The sequence below is a fragment of the Eschrichtius robustus genome, chromosome 16, assembly GCF_028021215.1.
Source record: "Eschrichtius robustus isolate mEscRob2 chromosome 16, mEscRob2.pri, whole genome shotgun sequence".
Taxonomy (NCBI): Eukaryota; Metazoa; Chordata; class Mammalia; order Artiodactyla; family Eschrichtiidae; genus Eschrichtius; species Eschrichtius robustus.
Window position 1 is genome coordinate 53,710,003 of NC_090839.1, and position 21,462 is coordinate 53,731,464.

Below are 21,462 nucleotides of genomic sequence, written 5' to 3' on the forward strand. Positions count from 1 at the left end.
CCTTTTCTCAGGTGACTCCTGGGAGCGAGGCTCCCCATGCACCCCCATCGCCCAGGCCTGCTGCCCCAGGATGCTCTCCCTGGGCCAGAGCCTAGGACAACGCCATGGAGCCACAGCAGCCCCAAGCTCACAAGCAGAAGGGAGAAGGGGGCCAGGTCCGTGGGTTTTACTACTCTCTCCTTAGCTGGGTTCCCTGCGCTGGGCTAGCCTGCGCTGGTGAGACTCCCAGTCCATTGTTCAGTGGGCCAGGAAACTGGGAGGTGAGCCCGGGCCAGCATGTCAGCTGAGAGGGTCCCCCCAGGAGGCAACCTGGGCGCTGGCCTCCAGTCTCAGCCAGCCAGCTGCGTTGGGATAACGCCCCCACACACACACACACCTCCCCCCAGCCTGTGTATGAGGCACAGGCTCATTCGAAGCGAGGTCTTCGCGGGTGCAGTCACCACCACCACCACCAGCACTTTGGCTTTCCTAGAATCTTCTCTGCGCCCCCGATCTGGGGCGGGGGAGGAGTGCGGCGGGTACTGACAGAGCGGAAACAGGTCCTTGCAGGCTGGACAGCCTGTTGGGGGACTGGTGAGGGGTGGGCAGGCTGGACTGGGGAGCAAGACATCGGGGCCGGGCGGGCCGCTCTGGGCCCCAGGCCACCACCCATCTCCTTCCCGGCCCCCGCCCCCGCCCTCCCACGCACCTGCGCTGGCCTCTCCCCAAGCCCTGAGGGCAGCCGGCGGGCGCTGCTGGGAGATCAGAGGACTCGGAGGAGTCGGGCCCAGGGGGAGGGGGCGGGGAATTTCCCCCCACGCCTGCCTGGACCTGCTCCCCTTCCCCCTCCCCCGCCAGGTGGGGGGGCACCGCTGGGGGAATTCCACCGCTCTGCGAGGGCTCCGGCGAGCCTGGGCTGGGGGTCCTAGGGAGAGGAGGAGGAGAGGAGGGGACAGGCTGGGACCAGGGGCGCAGCTGCCTTCCTCCCCAGACACCAGCTGCCCCTGCCTGTCCCAGACTGAGCGGCCACCATTCCAGCCCGTCGGGCGGGTGCGGGGGCAGGGAGTGGCGCTTCCTCAGGCCAGAGGCGTCGGGACCTGGGAAGGGAGAGGCGTGAAGATCCAAAAGAGGGTGTGCGTGTGAGCGTCTCACAATGAATGGGTGACTGAGTGGGAGAGCGTGCCTGCACTTCATTCAAGGGTGTCTGTGAGCTGGGGACTCCGGGTGCCCCGGGGACGTGTGGCCTCGGGAGAGGGTCCTGTGTCTCCCCCATTAGGGTCGTTCTGTCCACCAGCCTGGCCGGGCCTCCTCCACACGCGCCCGCAGGAACCTTCACCGACCCTGAGAGGAGGAAGGGAGGGGAGGCGCGCTCCGGGACACAGAGGGTCCCGGAGATGGGGGGCGGGCGTGGGAGGCGTCTGGACCTGCTGCCTCCGCTCCAGTCTCGGGCGGGGCTTCCCTGCCTCGGTGGGGGGTGGGGAGGGAGGGAGGGACCCGGGGGGAGGGACGCGCGGAGGGACGCGAGGGGGGCAGGAGCCAGCGCGTTGGAGACCTGGGCGAGGGAGACTCAGAGAGCAAGAGGCAGAGGGAGGGGGCGGGTGTGGAAGCCGAGGCAGGACCCTGAGCCCGGAGAGGCAGAGACGGAGAACGTCCCTGGCCAGAGATCGTCCCCCCAGGGAGACTCCCAGTGGGGCCCGGGACAGAGAGACGCCTTCAGGGCCAGAAACCCTAGGAGGCAAATACCCCTGGGAGATATTACCGCCCCCCCTCCCCGCCCCAGACAGAGAGCGCCTCGCAGAGCGGGGACGAGGACAGACTGTCAGAGGACAACGCCCCCCAGGCCGCCTGGGAGACCCCGGAGCGACCCCAGGGGCGACAAGGGCCTTGTGCGGGCCAGGGCGACCTCTTCTTGGTTGGGGGCGATGGGGACACGGGCCCCGCAGGGCCTCCTCCTCCTTCTCTTGCTCCGGCTGCTGCTGCCACGCGGGGCCTCAGCTGGGAGCCTGCATAGCCCAGGTGAGTCGCGGCCCGGCGCCTGGGCCGAGGTCACCCTTCCCTCCTCGGCCTCCGCGCCTAGAACCCGAGTCCCACTGGCGAGGGGGCAGAGCAGGTGGTGGCAGCAGCTGAGCAGCCTGAGGGCCCCGTGGGCGCCGGGGGCGCTGGCTGGGGAGCCAGGCGGGAGTTGGCGTCGGAGTGTGGGGTGAGGATGCCCGGCAAGGGTCAGGACCTCCCCAGGCCCCGCCGTCGCCGTGCAGGCCTGTCCGAGTGCTTCCAGGTGAATGGCGCAGACTACCGCGGCCACCAGAACCGCACGGGCCCGCGCGGGGCTGGCCGCCCGTGCCTCTACTGGGACCAGACGCAACAGCACAGCTACAGCAGCGCCAGCGACCCCCACGGCCGCTGGGGGCTGGGCGCGCACAACTTCTGCCGGTGAGGGGCGGGGCCTTCGCTGGGGCGGGGCTGGGTGCACTATTACAGGCGTTGGCCTGGGGCTGGGCCTCGGCATGGGCGGAGCGGAGGTCTCTGCTGGGCGGGCACAGGGGCCGTCTCGAGGGCCTAGGGGCGGGGCTTAAGCGTGAGGTAGAACCTTTTCTGACCTGGGTCGGGCCTTAGGCGCATAACTTCTGCAGAGCCTCAGGTCAGGCCTGGGCACTCAAGGCGCCCATAAGGGCGTGGCGTAGTCTGAGGGCAAGCCCTGGAGTGAGGGGCCGAGCCCTTGGCTCACAGCTTCTTTTGAGACACATCTACTGGTGGTGACGGAGGGATTGGGGGTTCAGAGCCACAGTTTCGGTCTGAAGCGGCAGGGACCGAGCTGAGCGAGAGGACACTTCCCTGCTGAACCGCAAAGCTTAGGGCTCATCACTTCTGCTTTAAAGCAGGATTCCAAGATAAGGGACTTGGCTGAGGCCCATGGCTGGGTGGAGGGCGAATACTACAAATGGCCTCAAAGTCCTCATAGCCTAGCAACAGCTGAAGACCTAAAATCAGCCCCCAGGGCCCTTTAATGATTTCACACCGTCCACTCGGAAATCGACATCCATTCTGGTGGGCAAACCAGAATTTGCTCTAACACACACGGTGGCCATTTTGAGAATAAGCCGTGGGTCAGGGCTGGAATTTGCCGTTCTTGGGACGGTAGGATCCCAACTATTTCTCCTGTACCTACAGTAACCCAGATGGTGATGTGCAGCCATGGTGCTACGTGGCCGAGACGGAGGAGGGCATCTACTGGCGCTACTGCGATATCCCCACGTGTCATAGTGAGTGGGCCGGGCTGGACAATGGTGGAGGCCGGGCTGCCTGGGCAGAGTTCGCTTTTGGAGGCACCTCACTGAGCCTGACTCTGCTGCCCCCTCAGTGCCTGGGTACCTGGGCTGCTTCGTGGACTCTGGGGCACCCCCGGCCCTCAGCGGCCCCAGCGGCACCTCAACAAAGCTCACGGTCCAGGTGTGCCTTCGCTTCTGCCGCATGAAGGGCTACCAGGTATTGCCCACCTGCCCAGACCAGTGGTGACCCCTGACCTTGACCTCAGGACCCAAATCAACTTCCAACTCTGAGGCCAAACCTTGACACTGATTTCTGAACCCCCAGCCCGATTCCCACTTCCGACCCCGACCCCTGGCTCCCACCACCCCACCCCCACCCCAGCCCCTGTCTCGGGGGTCACCCAGTCTGTGCTCCCAGTTGGCCGGCGTGGAGGCTGGCTACGCCTGTTTCTGTGGCTCTGAAAGCGACCTGGCCCGGGGACGCCCGGCTCCGGCCACCGACTGTGACCAGATCTGCTTTGGCCACCCGGGCCAGCTGTGCGGCGGCGATGGGCGCCTGGGCATCTACGAAGGCGAGGAGTGGGCAGGGATGAGGGGCTCGGATGAGGGGAAGAGTCTGAGTGAGACTCAGCGATGCCGTGACAGGGGGCGGGATCTGGGAAGGGAAGGAGGTAGGTTGGGGGCGGGGCCTAATAAAGGGATTGGGTTGAGGACTGGGCCCGAAGAGGGGGCTGGGCTGACCTTGGGGCCAGGGGTCTGGGTCTGAGGACGGGACCTGAGAAAGGAATTGTTTCAGGGCGAGACTTGAGGAGGGGATTAATAGTTTGACAGCGGGGCCTATGGAAGGGGTTGGACGGGGTCGGAGGAGGGAGTTGGGCTGAACCTGGGGTGGAGACGGGGTCCGAAGATGAGGTTAGTCTGTCTGGGGCGGGGCCTAGCTAGGAAGGGGCGGGGCTCTATGTAGAAGGAGGAGCCCGCCGGTCTCCGGGTTCTGACCGCCGGCCCCGCCCACAGTGTCCGTGGGCTCCTGCCAGGGGAACTGGACCGCACCTCAAGGTGTCATCTACTCCCCGGACTTCCCGGACGAGTACGGGCCGGACCGGAACTGTAGCTGGGCGCTGGGCCCTCCGGGCGCCGCGCTGGAGCTCACCTTCCGCCTCTTCGAGCTGGCGGACCCGCGCGACCAGCTGGAGCTGCGCGACGCCGCCTCGGGCAGCCTGCTCCGCGCCTTCGACGGCGCCCGCCCGCCGCCGCCGGGGCCGTTGCGCCTGCGCTCCGCCGCACTGCTGCTCACCTTCCGCAGCGACGCTCGCGGCCATGCGCAGGGCTTCGCGCTCACCTACCGCGGTGAGGCCCCGCCGCGTCCCCCCTCAGCCCGCTCCCCCGCCAGCCTGCCTCACACCCCTCTCCGCAGGGCTGCAGGACGCCGACGACCCTGCGCCCCCCAAGGGCTCGGCCCAGACCCCTGCAGAGCCCCCCGACGGGGCCAACGTGAGCTGCAGCCCCCGGCCTGGGGCTCCAGAGGCCGCGATGGGGGGTGAGACGGGCGTGGGAGGCGGGAGAGAGTTTGGGGAACAGCCCCTTCCAAGCCCTGTCCTCACCACACTCGTGTGCCCGCAGCCCAGGTCTTCTTGACGGTGACGACCGTCTCAGTGCTGCTGCTGCTGCTGTCGCTGCTGCGCCTGCTGCGCCTGCTGCGCGGACGGTGCGCGCTCTGGGGCAGGACCTGAGGGCGGACCTTGCCGGGAGCCTGACGCCCCGCCCCGGTGCCCCGGGGCGTGGGGGGCCCTGGTGGGAAGCTAGGGCCCACGACGGGAACAGGGCTGGAAGGAACTCCTGGGTTCGAGGGACGAGGATCACGCGTTCGAGGGACGCGTGGGATCACAAGCGAAGCAAGGTGCTGGAGGTGAGGTTGGTTGGGGGTTCGGCTGACGTCTGCTCCCTCTCTAGGAGCTGCCTGCTGGCTCCGGGTAAAGGGCCCCCAGCGTTGGGGCCTTCCCGGGACCCCGCAAGAAGCTGGGCCGTTTGGTACCGCCGGCCTCGAGGGGTCGCCCTGCCCTGTCCTCCCGGCGACCCCCAGGTTGAGAGCCTAACCGCGAGTTACCGGCCATTGAGCGCCTCCAGCCAGAGTTCCCTGCGCTCACTCATCTCTGCTCTCTGACTCGGGACCCCCAGGGTCCACTGGACCCTCCTGCAGCGGGATAGACTCCTGAGACCCTTTGCCACACACTGTCTACCTTGGCCTTCTGCCCTTTTGAAGCTTGGCAGCTCGGCCTCTAGTCATCTCAAGGAGGCCAGACGTCGGATAGGAAGCATCTGGTGCTATTATTGGGAACTTCACCTGACCCTCGGGGTCCAGATGGTCAAGGCCAAAGGGCAAGAGGAATCCGACTTCTCTCATAGACCTCGATACCTGGGTCTTTGAGCCCCTCCTGGGGTGGTTCTGGACTGCTGCCCAAAGTGAAATGTGAGAGGTCAACAAAAGTGGTCAAAAGACCAATCATAGACTTTGAATAAAGCACCTATTTTGGTACAGGGCTCCGGAATTTCTTACGTGTGGGAAGAGCTATGAGGGTACAGTGCCAAGACTGGTTGTGTGCATGCAAGTTAAAGGCGTTCATCGCAGAGTTTCGTGTAGCAGCCTGGAATGCAGAGGAACCGCGGAGGCGGAAGGATGAGTGGGCGGGGTCCTGGAGAAGGGGAGGAGGTGGAGGCCGGTTGTCAGCAGGGTTAAGCAGAAGAAGGGATGCCTTCGTGGACCTGATTTAGGATGAACCCTGGTGGGGACTGAACTTTCTTCCCTGGCCTCCTGCCCTCTCTCCCTCTCCGTTTCCTGCCCGTCCTGGGCGGGGCCGAAGATGCGCCTTTGGCTTGAACAGTGAGCGACTTTGGCCCAGCCCAAGCTCGAAGAAGCCTGGCCCGAAGGGCAGGGCCTCACTGGAGGGCTCCGGGCACGTCAGGCACACCCCTAGAGGCCTGGGCATCTCGGCACGCCTTGCTGCGCTCCGGGGAAGTCGGGAGAGTGGAGATATCACCGGTGGAGTAGGGGCGCGCTGGCTCTAGACCTGACCCGTCCGAAAATCCCGGGTCGGCAGCACCTTGGACAGAGCCCGGGTTGTGGGGTGCTGCAGGGTGGAGGGGCTGTGCCCGGGAGGGTGAATGCCCAAGGGTGAGTCGACCTGGGGGTCGCGCGAAAAGCCCGGGCGCGAACTGCAAGGGAATGCGAGCCACCGGGACCCAGAACGTCGGGTCCCAATCCAACAGGCACCCCATGCAAATGAGTCTGGGACCGCATATATTATGCTAAGACGCTGAGGCCTGGGCGGCTGCCGGGAGGAACCTCCCAGCCGGCCGCGCCCATTGGCCCTCGCAGCCGCGACGTCAGGAGCCCAGAGCGCGAAACCCTGGCGGGATGGCGGGGGCGAGCAGCTGGGGCGGAGCCTGGCGTCCCCTCCCGCGTCCGGCCGCGCCCGTCCTCCCGGCAGCCGAGAGACTACTGGCCGCTGCCGCCGCCACAGCAGCCGCCGCCACAGCAGCCGCCGCGAGCTGTCCCTGCACAGCGCCTGCCAGCCGCACTGCGCTCCGGATTCCTGTGTGTCCCCGGCCTCCGCCCAGGCGTGGGGTCGCGGGGCCCGCGCGTGCGCAGCGCGGGAGGGGGCACGGGCTGGGACCCCCCGGGCCAGCGCGTGCGCGGACCGAGCACTGGGAGGTGGGCGGGCGCAGGGATGAGGCTCCGGGTGCTGTTGGCCCGCTGAGGAGACCTGGGGGCAAGAGGAGCGCGGACCGACTTCGCCCGGCCGGGCCATGGCGTTCCTGGCCGGGCCGCGCCTGCTGGACTGGGCCAGCTCGCCGCCGCACCTGCAGTTCAACAAGTTCGTGCTCACCGGCTACCGGCCGGCCAGCAGCGGCTCGGGCTGCCTGCGTAGCCTCTTCTACATGCACAACGAGCTGGGCAACATCTACACGCACGGTGAGCCGCGCCCCGCATCCCCCATCCGCGGCAGCCCTGCCCGCGCCCGGCCGGGGGCCCGAAGGCCGAGGAGAGCCCCAGCGCCCAGGTCCTGGGCTGCCCCGGCCCTGGCACGGCCAGGAGCCGCGGTGACAAAGCTGCCATTGTGCCGATCGTCGCTGCCCGCTTCTGCTCCCCCGGCGGGGCCCCCGGGGCAGGCGAGGGAAGCAGAGTCGGAGACCGAGTCCGCTTAATCCCTCTGAGCCCTGGGAATAAGTAACTTGGTGTCCGGCCGCTTCGTAATCCCTGCGCCCTGGCACCCTCTACCGCCAGCACCCGTCCCGGAGATGGGTGTTGACTTTGGCGAGGAGGGGCCCAGGCGGAGAAGCTAGGCCCCGGCCGCCCTGCCGTCCCCGCCCGCCCGGAGCAGCCCAGCCGCCGGGCTCCGCCTGGTGGCGTCTCCTCCCCCGCCCCCGCCCCCGTCCCCCCCTCCCCGCCGCAGGAGCCGGGCCCCTCCTCCGCGGCCCCGCGGAGCTGTGCTGACACAGCCCTGCCCGTCCTTGGCCTACCCGGGTGGAGAGAGGGGCCCTGAGTGCGCTGGGCCCAGCCTTGGTACCTGCCCCCTGGGGGACTGTGGCCTGGCTAGACCCTGCCAAGAGTGGGCAGTCAGCGGCCACAGCCTGCCAGTGCCGACCTTTGACCCGTGTGAGGGCAATGCCAAAGTGCCTGCAGGAAGTGGTAGGAATGGTCCTGAAGGCCTGGACTGGGAGGACTGGAACTCCCTGAAAAGGTGCCTGGGTAGAAGGTGGAACAGGGTTCTTTCAGCCCCCTGCCCTGCCTGGCCTCACCTGCTCTGGTGGACAAAAAGGCCCACAGCCTCCATCTGTCTGGTCCCTTCTGGAGAGAGAGGACATAGGGATTGGGAGGAGCAAGCTAAGTGGCCCTGGGATCTGTTGTCATTGCATACATGTCGGATTCAGAACTCACCTTGAGATCATGCCCCCTCTGGCTTTTGCTGATATACCTAGGCCAGACTGGGGAGTGGGGGCCCCCTGCTTTCCTGGGAAGTGGTGTGGTGGCTGCAAGGGTGAGACCAGCTTGGGAGTCAGACTGCCCGGGGCTCTGTGCTGCTTCATTGCTTACTTGCTGGGGTCCCCTGGGGCAGGTTACTCGGTTTCCTCACCTATAAAGTGGGGATAATGGTCTCCCCTTCCCAGAACTATTGTGAGCTCTGCTAAATAAAGTTACTGAAAGCCCAGAGCCTGCCTCTGTCCAGGGCCGGCCAAGAGTTGGCCAACAGCCTTGTCAGGACCTGTCTTGCTCCCATCCCTCTAGCCTGTGGCCTCACTGAGGACATGACTTGTCCTCAGTGCTGAAGCTGTCTGATGGAAAACTGTCTCCCTCCCCCAGGGCTGGCCCTGCTGGGCTTCCTGGTGCTGCTGCCCATGACCTTGCCCTGGGGTCAGCTGGGCAAGGATGGCTGGCTGTGGGGCACACACTGTGTAGCCTGCCTGGCACCCCCTGCAGGCTCTGTGCTCTATCACCTCTTCATGTGCCACAAAGGGGGCAACCCTGTGTACACTCGGCTCCTTGCCCTGGATATGTGTGGGGTCTGCCTCGTCAACACCCTCGGTGAGCCAAGGGATAGGGTGGGGGGCGGAGGGCTTGAAGGATGGGAGCTGGGGGTCGGGTACACTCACATGAGCCTGAGATAGAAAGGGCAGGTATCAGGGAAACTGGAAGGAAAAAAAGAAGGGACAAGGGCAGGTGGACCCCCAGACTGATGTGCCCTCTCCTGCCTCTCTCCTCTGTGCAGGGGCCCTGCCCATCATCCACTGCACCCTGGCCTGCAGGCCCTGGCTGCGCCCAGCTGCCCTGGTGGCCTACACCGTGTTGTCGGGTGTGGCAGGCTGGCGGGCCCTCACTGCCCCCTCCACCAGTACCCGGCTCCGCGCTTTTGGCTGGCAGGCTGGCGCCCGCCTCCTCATATTTGGGGCCCGGGGAGTGGGGCTGGGCTCTGGGGCTCCAGGCTCCCTGCGCTGCTACCTGCGCATGGATGCACTGGCACTGCTTGGGGGGCTGGTGAACGTGGCCCGCCTGCCGGAGCGCTGGGGACCGGGCCGCTTCGACTACTGGGGTAACTCACACCAGATCATGCACCTGCTCAGCGTGGGCTCCATCCTCCAGCTGCACGCTGGCGTCGTGCCTGACCTGCTCTGGGCTGCCCGGCACGTCTGTCCCCCGGACTGAGCCACCTCCCGCCCGCCATGCCAGCCTGCTCACAGTCTTCTAGGGCCAACAGCACCATGCTGGCTCCCTGGATGCTTCCAGCAAATGGGACCTCCTAGCGGGGAGCCCTCGTCTGTTCATCCATTCTTCCCTGTGGACTACCCTCTTTTACTCACATGTTGGAGCTCCACTTCCCCTTCCTGCCTTCTTCCACGGGACTTATAGGCTGAAAGGAAACCTTCCCTTCTCTGGGCCTGTTTTTACCCTCTGGGACCTGTGAGGTTTGGGCCAAAGGGACAGTTGGGATCCTGCCAGCCCAGAGCCATCACCCACCCTGACCCTCACATAAGGCACCTCACAGCTGCCTAGCCCAGCCTCCTGCCCTCTGTCTGTCCACCCTGCATGCCGGCCCTCCCAGCAGCCCGTTCTCCCTGCTGTCCAGAGACTGTGGAATGAGGGGTCTGGACAACAGGACTAGCCTCTTATCCCAGGACCTAGGGGCAGGAGGGTGGTGGCTGCTGCTTTTTCCAGGCAACTGGCACAGAGATGTAAAGAGCTGAATGGCCCTGGACCCAGGCCCCACTGGGCTGAGGGCACCCTCCACCTTGAGTGCTCTGACAGCTCGACCTGCCCAGCAGGGACGTGCCTGCTCAGGAAATCTTTGCTCCACACAGTGGGTGGCTCCCAGCTCCAGTCTGCCAGCCTGGGGCTTGGGGCCTTGCAGCAGAGCTCAGCCTTGGCCCATCCCAGGGGCCTCAGACCCTGGGCAACGTCAATAAGTGCCGTGTTGCTACGCAAGCAAGCTTGGGTACTCCCAAGATTCAAATACCTTTTATTAGACACGGCCAGGCAGAAGCGACCACTGGAGTTTCCAGAGGGACCCCAGCCTCCAGGAGGATGGAGGGAAGGGGCTAAGAGGTTAAAAGTGCCGAGCCCGGGCCCGTGGGCTCAGGTTGGGCTCAGTGAGTCCTCAAACAGGCTGAGGAGGTTCCGGGGCTCAAAGGAGGGGAAGGTGCCCTGTGGGGGCTCTGAGTCCATGTCACTTAGGTCCAGAGAATCCCTCGGGGGAGAGAAGGAAAGAGAGAAATGACTCTCAGGGTCCGAAAGCTGCCCCCTCCCACCCCCTGGGACCCTGGGCCTGCTCACCTCAGCGTGTACCTGCCCCGGGGGGCAGGGGAGCCACTGCAGGGGGTGGAGGTGCTCCCGGCAGCCCTGGCCAGGATGGCCTCTGGAGAGAGCCAGGGCCTGCGGGGGGTGGGCAAGACAAGCAGGGTGTCGAGGGGCGGGGAGGAGGCCACGGCTGGGTGGGAGCAGCAACACCAATCCTGACCCTGTGCGGGCTCCGGGCTGCTGCCTGGCACAGGCAGGGGCCATTCTCGGACAACGGGCACTGGTGGACGTTGAAAGAGCACTCTGACAACTTCTAAAGTCTACCTGACCACACTCAAAGGCCATCTCTGTCCCTTTTCAGAACACATGGGCTCTGACTGAGCTGACTTTGAAATGACCTTGTGGTAACTGAAGCTCATCTGGCACTTTGCTATAAAGCGCCCCCATGGCAATGGGGTGACATTCTCGTAAGGAAGGGGTTAATGGCGTGATTCCTTCTGAGAACTGTCTGCCCTGAGCTTGTGGTTTCCTTTGCAGTAGTTTCTTAATTACAGCCTCTCACTTGGCCACCAGGCACGTGGGACTAAGGAATTCTTCCCAGGGCAGGAGCTCACCAGGCTCTGGGGGTTTTGCGCCCTGAGAGGAAGGATAACGCCTTGCCCTTGGGTACTGGCAGCCTCTGGGGGGTGGGGGCTGCACCGCCTGCCTTTCCCAGCAGGTGCTGTGGCCCCTGTGCTCCTCCCCAGCATGGCAGCACCCTCACTGTGAAGTTGCCAGTTCGCCCTGCTCCGTACGGCCCCTGGTCCACACACTGAGATTAGAAGAAACAACTGCATTCAAACTAGGCCAGGCCGCACCCCCACCAGCCTTGGTTTCCTTCCCGGGGTTTGATGGGGGCCAGGTTTGTGGGAGAGATGCTGGTTCACTACTAATTCCCATGGGGCTGGGGCCTGGGCCTTGGGCGTGGGGTTTGGCCACGCTGACGGCCCGTCTCCCCGCACCCCCAGCCACCTGCCCAGAGTCCTCACCCACCCTATGCTGTCGTCATCCCAGTTGCTGGCGAGGCTGCTGTCCAGGAGGAGGCTGCAGGGCGGCGAGCCAGGAGGGGTGGCTGGCGGACCCAGGGGCTGCAGCCAGCTGGCAGGGTGTGCCAACCCGTGCCAGAGCCAGCACAGCAGGGAAAGCAGGGCCTGTGGGGACAGGGGGCCGAGGGAGGCTAGGTAGACCCTGGGCCAGGGAACAGAGCAGGGCCACCCATCACCTTCCCTGGCTTACCTGCCACAGGGCCCACCCTCGACTGAGGGCCTCGGCAGCCATGTACCACAGGACGGTCCAGGGCCGCGGCTGCCTGAGCATGGGCAGGGCCAGCAGGGCCTCGGCTGTGGCCCGCAGCTTGGGGTCAGGTTCCAGCATCATGGTGAGGACAGAACGCAGCTCAGAAGACAGGCCTGTCCCCGGGGCAGGGCACATCAGGGGTGATGGGGCCTTGAGCCTGGCAGTCCCTTGCCACCAGCCACCCCCCCCCCCCCACCGTGAGAGCCTGCCCTCCCTGTGGCAGTCCATCCCCTCCAATCCTCTCTCCCCACTCACCAGCAGTGAACTCAGCGGGCAGGTAGCCCTGGCGCAGCTGCTGCCAGCCCTCCCCACCATGGGGCAGCTCCATGTTGCACGCCACCTCCAGGATGGTGAGACCCAGACTGGGAGGGACAGGGACAGAAGAGGGGCAGGGTTGACCTCGAGACACAGAACCCAGAGCCCCAGGCTACCCCCAAGAAGAGGGGTAGGAAAGGGATGCTATCTTCCACCATGAGCCAGGGAGGCGGGGAAGGAGGGGCTGGGGGCCCTGAGAAGGTCTCGGCAGGGCTGATGATGGGGACGACATCATGGAGCACAGACCCCGGGCCCAGCGTAGGCCACACACCACCTACCCCCCGCCCCCCGCCCCCACAGGACTGGCACTCTGGTCGCTGTTGTTAACAGTGATGTTCTCATCATCCTGTTGATGTGACTGGATGCTACTGTCAGAAGCAGAGCAGTGGTGACCAGCATGGACCTTGGAACCCAGCGCCTGGTCCAGGCCCAGCCTCACCACCTGCTCACTGTGGACTTGGGGAAAAGTCCCTTAACCTGCTGTGCCCGATTCCCCTGTAAATGGAGTAATAATAGTCCCTCCCTTGGAGGTGTTGTGAGGAGATGAGTGAAGAGACAAGTGAATCAGGTAAAGTGGCTCCAGAGGGTTCTCTGATTAGACGGCTTAACTCTCCAGACCCCTCTCAACTAGAGGGCGGGACCCCCATCCCCTTGGGGCAGCGTCTCCCAGCAAGTCTTCCTGACTTTGGGCTAGGATGGTGACCCTCTGCTGACCACTCCCCCGCCCACCAGGAAGAGCCTCCCATGTCGAGCCCTACCTGAACACATCTGCCGCTGTCCCATAAGAGCCTTGAAGCAGCTCGGGGGCCATGTAGCGAGGGTCTCCCTCCTGGGCCTCGCTAGCTCCGGATGCACCCAGCTCCACCAGCAGCCCAAAGTCACCCAGCTTGCAGCGGTCCCGGGGCCCCAGGAAGATATTGGCGGGCTTGACGTCAAGGTGGACCAGGCCTTGGCTGTGCAGGTGGGCCAGGGCCAGCAGGGTGTCCCGCAGGTAGCCCCAGACCTGGGCCTCGGGCAGGCTGGTGCCCCAGGCCTCACAGTGCTGCTGTAGGCTGGGCCCACACAGCTCTGTCTGCAGGTATAGGATGCCGCCCTCCTCCCAGGCTTGCTCCAGCCGCACACAGCACGGGTGATGCCCCACCTTCTCATGGCCGCCGACCTCGGCCAGCTTGCGGGCCCGGTCCTTGGGGCCCCGGAAAGGCGACTTGCAGCGCTTCACGGCATAGAGCCGGCCGTCTTCTTTGGAGCGCACCTGGAAGCGAGGGGGCACAACCACTCAGGAGGACAACCCAGAAGATTCTGTTAAGATTTCACATGTGCAGAAGGTATGGCACGGCAGCTACCTTAGAGTGACCCCCACGTGTGCAAGAGCAAAGCTGGACAAACCTCCACCCCAGGTGCTGGTTTGCTGGAGACCCAGCGACAGAAGAGACAGGGCAGACCTCTAAGTACAGGCCCAGGAGGATGCGTTAAGTAAAAAAGCTGCCTACAGAACAGCACGGGCAGTGTGGTCTGCCGTGCGGCATATGAGATGGGTTTGTTTCTATCTGGTCAACTCCAGAGAAGTACAGAGAGAAGTCTGGAAGGAAGAACGCCCACCTGAGAATCACCGTGGTTTCCCCTGACCTAGGGGCCTCTGTACTTTTTAACAAAATTGTCTTCATGTAGTACTTGTGTAAGGAAAACTACCATTTTAGAGGAGATATACATGATTGGAAAATATATTTTAAGAAACAAAAGGTGGCATGGAGGTGTCGCCTGAGCGCTTGCAGCCGGAGGGAGGTGGGGTGGGCACTGCACTGGGGACGGGGGGTGGCCTGGCTCCGGGGCCTTGTGGAGCTTGCCAAGACCCCCACACGGCTGGCACCAGGCAAGAGGAGGTGGCAGGCGGGAGCCATCGCGAGGTGTGCCAGGCTCTGAGGGGGCCTCAGAGGGGCCTGCGTGGGGGGTTATGAGAAAGCGGCCAAGTCCAGCACTGAGGGGAGCCTGTCAGTCCCAAGAGGTGGGCTGTCAGGGGAAAGGAGGGGAACAGGCTTCCCAGGACACTGTCCCATCCCAGCCGGGGTGGCGAGGCGGCAGGGGGGTTACCCCAGACAGGCCTGGGGAGCTGTCACTGACTCACCTTGAAGACCTCTCCATAAGAGCCGTGGCCCAGGCGGCCGAGCCTGTGGAAACTCTGCTGGAAGAAGGACTCCGGCCGGCTCGGGTCATACCCGGGGCTCTGCAGGGGCTCGGAGGCTCGGCCTCGGAATGACACCCGCTGGGGCTGGGGCTGGTGCCAGCCTGGGGTCCGAGGAGGGAAGAGGCGGCTGATGGGGATGCTGCCCTTGGCAGGGGGCTGGGGCGGGAGGCTCCGACTGAGCCCCCGAGGCCTCTTGAGGGAGAAGCCAGGTTCTGCATGGCGGAAGTAGGCTGGAACCGGGACGGGGGTGCCACTCAGTGGTGGCGGGGTGCCCTCTTCGGGCACAGGCATGTCCAGCACAGGAGCCCCCTTGGGGCAGAGTTCAGAACAGTGTGTCACTCAAAACAGCACCTGGTCCTATGGCCCCAAAGAGGCTGCAGAAGAGAGCCGAGTCTATGCCACACACACACACTCTGCCTTAGGCACAACACGCACCTGGTGGGAAAAGGTATACAAATGTATGCACGCCTGCAGGTGGTCACCTGCACCTTGGGGGTTAGAGACACATAGACTGAAAACCACGGGGTCGTGTCCTGGAGGTTCCCACAGTCCAGCAGAGGTTAAACCAAGGCATGTTCTGGAGCCAGACCACCTGTGTGCACATCCCTGCCTTGTTTGGCCCTAAAATATCCCACCTCGGGGAATTCCCTGGCGGTCCTGTGGTTAGGACTCGGCGCTTTCACTGCCATGACCCAGGATTCAATCCCTGGTTGGGGAACTAACATCCCACAAGCAGGGTGGCATGGCCAATAAATAAATAAATAAAATAAATAAATAAAACATGGCCAAAAAACTAAATAAATAAAAATTAAAACTTAAAAATAAAAAATCCAGGGACTTCCCTGGTGGCACAGTGGTTAAGATTCCGCACTCCCAATGCAGGGGGCCCGGGTTCGATCCCTGGTCAGGGAACTAGATCCCACATGCATGCCGCAACTAAGAGTTTGCATGCCACAACTAAGGAGCCTGCTGGCCGCAACTAAGACCTGGTGCAACCAGAAAAAAAAAAAAAAAAAAAAAAATCCAACCTCTTCCAAGACTGTAAGGTAGAAATATTAACACAGGTCTGCTATCCCTTATCTCCAATTCCAAAGGAAAAAAGAAAGTCTAGGGCTTCCCTGGTGGCACAGTGGTTAAAAATCCACCTGCCAGTGCAAGGGACATGGGTTCGATCCCTGGTCCGGGAAGATCCCACATGCTGCGGAGCAACTAAGCCCATGTGCCACAACTACTGAGCCCCCATGCCACAACTACTGAAGCCCGCGCACCTAGAGCTCGTGCTCCACAAGAGAAGCCACCTCAATGAGAAGCCCGTGCACTGCAATGAAGAGTAGCCCCCGATCGACACAACTAAAGTAAGCCCACGTGCAGCAACGAAGACCCAACGCAGCCATAAATAAATAAATAAATAAATTTATATATTAAAAAAAAAAAGTCTGAATTTCAAATTTCTTTCTTGCTTCCTTTTTCGTAGTTGAGGTGCTAAAACTCAGTTAGTGGGGTTTCACTTCCAGCTCCAAGTAGCAGAGGCTAAATTTCAGCTGAGTGTAGCAGAGAGTCTGGGGGCTTCCTCCTTTCACCAGCCCCTACTCAGAGAAACAGGCACCACTGTCCCTGTCCCCAGATCCAGAGCTGTGGCTCAGGAGATTCTGCCCAGGGAGAGGCAGGTCATGAAACAGAGAGCTCCAAAGCTCTCCCTGCAAAAAACTGACTTGATTAGAAGCAGAGTGTGAGAAGTTCAAGCCTAAAGGCCCTCTCAAAATCAGTGAAGGTTTTGGTACTAAGAAATTAGGAGGAGGCCGGTACCTCCATTAGCACTACAAGTGAACCACAGGACAACTAGTTTACCAGAGAGAACTGGGGAAAGAGACAGCTAAGAAGAGGCTTCCTGGGGTCAGAACAAACCTTAAACACTGAACTCCAAAGCTACCCCTTTAGGGACTTCCCTGGTAACGCAGTGGTTAAGAATCTGCCTGCCAATACAGGGGACATGGGTTCGAGCCCTAGTCCGGGAAGATCCCACATGCACCACAACTACTGAAGCCCATGCACCTAGAGCCTGTGCTCCACAACGAGAGAAGCCACGGCAATTAGAAGCCCAAGCACCGCAACGAAGTGTAGCCCCCGCTCACCGCAGCTAGAGAAAGCCCACACGCAGCAACGAAGACCCAACACAGACAAAAAAAAAAAAAAAAAAGCTACCCCTTTAAAGCCCAAATTTGACTGGATCAGTCTATGGAGCAGTTCCAGGGCATTGTCAAAAACAACAGAGCAATCATCCAGCAATTGGTGGGGCCTGACAGCTGGGTATGATCAGGGAAAAGACAAACAGAGCCCCCCTAAAACCACTAGTGTCCCAGAGGGACTGTGCACATGCCCAAGGCTGGGCCCTCTGAGGAGCAAAGTCAAAGGCTTCACATTGCTTAGGAAAGAGACATCACTACAGTGGTCCAGCCACTCACTAAACAAGCAAAAGCAATCCCAAGCCCCCAGGGGCAGGGTGAGGAACCAATATTCACAGTTGCTACAACATATTATCTAAAATGTCAAAGAAAAATTACAAAATATGCAAAGACACAGGAGAGTGTGACCCATACACAGGAAAAAAAACATACAGCAAAAACTCCCTGTAAGAGAGACCAGATGTCAGATTTAACAGACAGACTTCACAGTAGCCACTACAAATATGTACAAAGAACTAAAGGAAACCACACTTGAAGAAGTAAAGGAAACACAATGACAACATCTCATTAAACAGAGAATATCAATAATGAGATAGAAATTATAAAAGAACCAAATGCATAGTTGAAAAGTACAATGTCACTGAAATGAAAAAATTCACTGGAGGGGTTCAACAATAGATTTGAACTGGCAGAAGAAATAAGCAGTGAACTTGAAGATAGTTTGATAGAAATTATGCAATCTGAAAAACAGACAAAGAAAAGGGAACCAAACCTCAGAGAAATGTTAGGACAGCATTAAGTGAATCAACATGTGCATGATGGGTACACCAGAGGAGAGAAGAGAAGGAGCTGGAAAAGTATGGATTAAAACTTCCCAAATGTGATTTTAAAAATATTAACACAGCCAAGAAGCTCAATGAACTTCAAGTAGGATAAATGCAGAGATCCACACACAGACACACCATATTAAAACTGCTGAAAACCAAAAATAAGGGGAAAATCTTGAGGGGAGCAAGAGAAAATGACTCATCACTGACAACTGCCCCCCCCCCATAAGAATAACTGTTAACTTCTCAAAAGAAACAGTGGAGGCCAGAAGGAAGTGGGATGACATATTCAAGCACTAGGGGGAAAATTTGTCAACCAAGAATCCTATATCCAATGAAACTATCTTTCAAAAATAAAGGCAAAAAAGAGGTATTCCCAGATAAACAAAAACAGAAAGAATGCATTGCTAGCAGACCTGCTTTACAAGGAAAACTAAAGGAAGTTCTTCAAGCTGAAAGCATGTGATCCCAAACAGTAATTCAAACGTACATGAAAAAAAGAAAGAGCACCAGTAAAGGTAATTATGTAATATAAAAGACAGTATAAATGCATATTTTTCTCCTTTCTTCTTTTAACTGATTTAAAAAGCAACTGTATAAAACTATGTATGTAACTGTATTGTTGGGCATATAATATATAGAAATGTAATATACTTGCAAATAACAGCACAAAGATTTAAGTGTGTGGGAACAAAATTATATTGGACTAGAAAATGACACCAGATGGTAACTCAAACCCACAGGAACAAATGAAGAGAACCAGAAATGGTAAAAAAGAAGGTCAATGTAAAAAAATTATACACATACACTTGCTTTTCTTTCTTCCCCCAACTTCTTTAAGAAATTAAAGATGACCTAAATAAATGGAAAGGCATTATATGTTCATAGATCCAAAGACTTAATATAAGTAAAATGGTAATACTCTCCAAATTGATCTACAGACTCAGCACAATCACTATCAGAATCCCAGGTAGCTTCTTTACAGAAATTGGCAAACTGATCCTAAAAATCATATGGAAATTCACAGGACCCAAAAGAGTCAAAACAATCAAAACAAAGTTGGAGGACTCACACTTCCCCATTTTAAAACTTACTACAAAGCGGGACTCCCCTGGTGGCACAGTGGTTAAGAATCTGCCTACCAATGCAGGGGACATGGGTTCAAGCCCTGGTCCGGGAAGATCCCACATGCTGCGAAGCAACTAAGCCCGTGCACCACAACTACTGATCCTGTGCTCTGGAGCCCGCATGCCACAACTACTGAAGCCCATGCGCCTAGAGCCCATGCTCCGCAACAAGAGAATCCACTGCAGTGAGAAGCCTGTGCACAATGAAGAGTAGCCCCCATGTCTCAACTAGAGAAAGCCCGCACACAGCAATGAAGACCCAACGCAGCCAAAAATAAATGAATAAAAATAAATTAATTAATTTTTTAAAACTTACTACAAAGCTACAGTAATCAAAACAGTGTGGTACTCACATAAGGATAGACATGAAGATCAATGGAATAGAATTGAGAGTTCAGAAATAAACCCTCACACTTATAGTCAATTGATTTTGACAAGGGTGCCAAAACAATTCAGCAGAAATAAAACAGTCTTCTCAACAAATGGTGCTGGGACAACTGGATATCCACAAGCAAACCTCATTTAGCAGAAAAATCTGACCTGGCCTATTCTTCCCTCTAAGTGTAAAATAATCATATATTTCTTGACAGAAATATTAATGTGTTTGATTATGAAATGATGTCCCAGACCCATGAATGAATGGTGTTACATATAAATGTTACACGCACCCTGTTAGCTTTCTAAAATGGGAGACATTTTAAATTCTGAAACACACCTGGCCTCAGGGGTTTGTGGACCTATAATGCTAACTTCATGGAAGCCTTAGTCTAGTGTCTGGCATGCAGATCCCTTAGTCACTGTTATATAATAAATAATATATAATAAATAATGCTCTGAGTAGTAATTGAAAGAACACACAAAATACAGTGGTCCCACGGGTGTAAGTGACTTTTGTATTGGAGCAAAGAGGGCTACTGTGTTGCTATAATGTTATAATTGAAAGAATAACAAAAGGAAAAAAGGAGAGAAGTCCAATTTTGAGAGGAGCCACAGTGTATCAAAAGATTCCATACTCAGCAGGGGGTGAGTCAGTGACTGAAACTGGAGGGAGCAGTCATCTGAAGGGTACTCTCCAGTGCCTAGGAGAGTGAGGCATGAGGGGAGGGACCCCACAGGGGCCTGCATGGGAGACTCACCCTACAGCCTGTGGGTACCCTCCCTCTGCCTCTATGCATCTCAGGAATCCCATCCCAGAGTTTCTCAAAGTGAGGGACCAGGGTGTCAGGAACCCCTAGGGTGCTGGTTAGAAGTACAGCCTCTGGGCCCAGCCATATCACATTCAGGGACATTGGGCACCTGCATCTTAAACCAATTCTCAGATCATCCCAATGTCACTTACGTTCTAGCACCACTGGCATGGCCAAACAGCTTTGGGGGTGGGATGGGGAGGGAGGAGAAGCAGGGGCTCCCGGTGAATCCAGGGTGGCCCTGAGCAGAAGCCAGGCCGGGATGAGCTCTGCAGCTTTCAGGGGCCTCACCCTCTCACTGGGCAGGACACATCTGCTGACCACGGTCTATCGCACTAGACTGTGAGTTCCTCCTGGTCAGGGCCACAGCTGATTCACCTCCGTGGGCGTGGGGAAACCCTGGCGAATAGAGTTGAGCAGACCAGCTGTCACGGGGGAGGGGCTGTAGATGGAAGGTCGGTGGGGCTTTTCCTGGGGAGGGACGAGTAAAGGGGGAGCAGTCGCTGTGGAAGGGGCCTCCCAGAAGAAGAGGGATTGGGAGGCCGGGGAAGGAGGAGGGCAAGGACCGTCTAGGGGCAGGAGCCGCTAGAGGGGAAGTGGGCGGAGCCGCCCGCGGCACGGCTGGCCCAGGGAGGGGTGGGGCTGTCGGAGAGGCGAGGAAGGAGGCGGGAGGGGGTTGGGGGTGAGGCAGATCCGGGGAAGGACTGTCAGGGGGCAAGGAGTTGCTAGCGAGGGAGGTAGAAGGGAGGAGAGGGCGATCCCGCCCGAGAACCCTCAGGGCCGGGTATGGGCTCACCTGGGGCGGGTGGGCGGGGCGCAGCTCAGCAAGGTCCCAGATTCCGGGTCGGCGGAGGGCACAGGAGCCCTCGGAGCGGTCCGGGGTCTTCGGCCCACCGCTCCCCAAGCCAGGGCGGGAGTACTCTCCGGAGAGGGAACGGCCCGTGAACGCGCGCGGACACGGCTCGCGCCAAAAATTCCAAACCGGCCTCGAGGCCCCGCCCAGGAACGCCTCTTACCCCCGATGCAGCGTATCAGAGGCTCACAGCCTGCTGTGGCTCCGCCCCAACGCCCCTGCGTGCGCGTCTCCGACCCCGCCCCGCCGGCTCCGCGGCCCAGCGCTCTCACTGCGCAGGCGCGAAACCTTCTCTGTGCTGGCCCCGGGCGGGGGTGGTTACGTGGTGCCACCTGGAGGCTGAGGCGCCAGGCGGGGTCTGAGCCTGCTCTTGGGTACTCCCGCCTGGTTCCCAGGACCCCGACCGACCTCCGGACGCCGACCAACCTCCAGACCCCGGTGCCGGCACCCACGGCCCTCGCTGGGCTGCCTTAGTTTTCGCATCTATAAAGGGAATGGTCACTGCGTTTCGCCCCGGAGGTGTAGCCCCAAGAGGCGGTCACTTGGGGCTGCACAGGAAGTCGCTGCCGCCTCCGGGGTCCCGGCGAGGTGGAGTGCCCTGGGCTCAGTGCTCCCTCCTCATGCCTGCAGTGCACCGATGCGGTGGGGATCACACACACACACACCCATACACACACCCTCCACCTGCGGAACGCGCGGCTTCGTGAACCAGAAAATTCTGCCTCTTCCAGGAAGCCTCCCTGCCTCCAGGCCTCGGCCACCTTCGAGGCAGCCATTCCCATTCTTTGGATTTGAGACTTAAGCACAGCTCAAACCTCCCTCAGCCCCTTCCTGGCTGAACGACCTTGGGAAGGCCCTGGGCCTTTCTGAGCTTCCGACTAGTCTCCTCTCCTGTAAAAATGGAGCTGATTAACGCTTCC

At 59.9% G+C, this 21,462-nt stretch overlaps 3 protein-coding genes across 10 annotated transcripts; 2 read left to right on the forward strand and 1 right to left on the reverse strand.

The window, feature by feature from the left end:
* Nucleotides 1-1,901: 1,901 nt before the first annotated feature.
* Nucleotides 1,902-5,406, forward strand: KREMEN2 (kringle containing transmembrane protein 2). 4 transcript variants are annotated; one of them, XM_068524289.1, is made up of 9 exons: nt 1,902-1,995; nt 2,235-2,409; nt 3,148-3,239; nt 3,338-3,462; nt 3,664-3,817; nt 4,260-4,592; nt 4,660-4,782; nt 4,866-4,950; nt 5,196-5,406. In XM_068524289.1, the coding sequence occupies exons 1-9, from the start codon at nt 1,902-1,904 to the stop codon at nt 5,404-5,406; spliced, it is 1,392 nt and encodes a 463-aa protein (XP_068380390.1). The 4 variants fall into 4 exon arrangements, with proteins under 4 accessions (XP_068380390.1, XP_068380391.1, XP_068380392.1 ...); XM_068524290.1 differs by having other exon boundaries at nt 3,781-3,817; XM_068524291.1 differs by lacking the exon at nt 4,866-4,950 and having other exon boundaries at nt 5,196-5,338.
* Nucleotides 5,407-6,742: 1,336 nt separating this feature from the next.
* PAQR4 (progestin and adipoQ receptor family member 4) lies at nt 6,743-10,244 on the forward strand. Its single transcript, XM_068565862.1, has 3 exons — nt 6,743-7,215; nt 8,605-8,826; nt 9,011-10,244. The coding sequence occupies exons 1-3, from the start codon at nt 7,050-7,052 to the stop codon at nt 9,442-9,444; spliced, it is 822 nt and encodes a 273-aa protein (XP_068421963.1). The 5' UTR covers nt 6,743-7,049; the 3' UTR covers nt 9,445-10,244.
* On the reverse strand, nt 10,244-20,642 carry PKMYT1 (protein kinase, membrane associated tyrosine/threonine 1). Of its 5 annotated transcripts, none has more exons than XM_068565858.1 (9): nt 20,486-20,642; nt 19,981-20,088; nt 14,306-14,800; nt 12,942-13,435; nt 12,124-12,230; nt 11,809-11,981; nt 11,566-11,723; nt 10,570-10,668; nt 10,244-10,483 (listed from the first exon to the last, which is right to left on the reverse strand). In XM_068565858.1, the coding sequence occupies exons 3-9, from the start codon at nt 14,654-14,656 to the stop codon at nt 10,372-10,374; spliced, it is 1,494 nt and encodes a 497-aa protein (XP_068421959.1). In that variant the 5' UTR covers nt 14,657-14,800; nt 19,981-20,088; nt 20,486-20,642; the 3' UTR covers nt 10,244-10,371. The 5 variants fall into 5 exon arrangements, with proteins under 5 accessions (XP_068421959.1, XP_068421957.1, XP_068421958.1 ...); XM_068565856.1 differs by having other exon boundaries at nt 19,842-20,088; XM_068565857.1 differs by having other exon boundaries at nt 19,842-20,160.
* Between the last annotated feature and the right edge of the window lie 820 nt (nt 20,643-21,462).

Excerpts from the sequence above, each read along its gene's own strand:
- KREMEN2 (XM_068524289.1), top strand. The coding sequence starts at position 1,902 with ATGGGGACACGGGCCCCGCAGGGCCTCCTCCTCCTTCTCTTGCTCCGG. Across the intron at positions 4,783-4,865 it reads TCCAGAGGCCGCGATGGGGG|CCCAGGTCTTCTTGACGGTG; the intron begins GTGAGACGGGCG and ends GTGTGCCCGCAG. Across the intron at positions 4,951-5,195 it reads CTGCGCCTGCTGCGCGGACG|GAGCTGCCTGCTGGCTCCGG; the intron begins GTGCGCGCTCTG and ends CTCCCTCTCTAG.
- PAQR4 (XM_068565862.1), top strand. The coding sequence starts at position 7,050 with ATGGCGTTCCTGGCCGGGCCGCGCCTGCTGGACTGGGCCAGCTCGCCG. Across the intron at positions 7,216-8,604 it reads GGGCAACATCTACACGCACG|GGCTGGCCCTGCTGGGCTTC; the intron begins GTGAGCCGCGCC and ends TCCCTCCCCCAG. Across the intron at positions 8,827-9,010 it reads CTGCCTCGTCAACACCCTCG|GGGCCCTGCCCATCATCCAC; the intron begins GTGAGCCAAGGG and ends TCCTCTGTGCAG.
- PKMYT1 (XM_068565858.1), bottom strand. The coding sequence starts at position 14,656 with ATGCCTGTGCCCGAAGAGGGCACCCCGCCACCACTGAGTGGCACCCCC. Across the intron at positions 11,982-12,123 it reads GCCCGCTGAGTTCACTGCTG|GCCTGTCTTCTGAGCTGCGT; the intron begins GTGAGTGGGGAG and ends CCCCGGGGACAG. Across the intron at positions 10,484-10,569 it reads CGGGGCAGGTACACGCTGAG|GGATTCTCTGGACCTAAGTG; the intron begins GTGAGCAGGCCC and ends CTCTCCCCCGAG.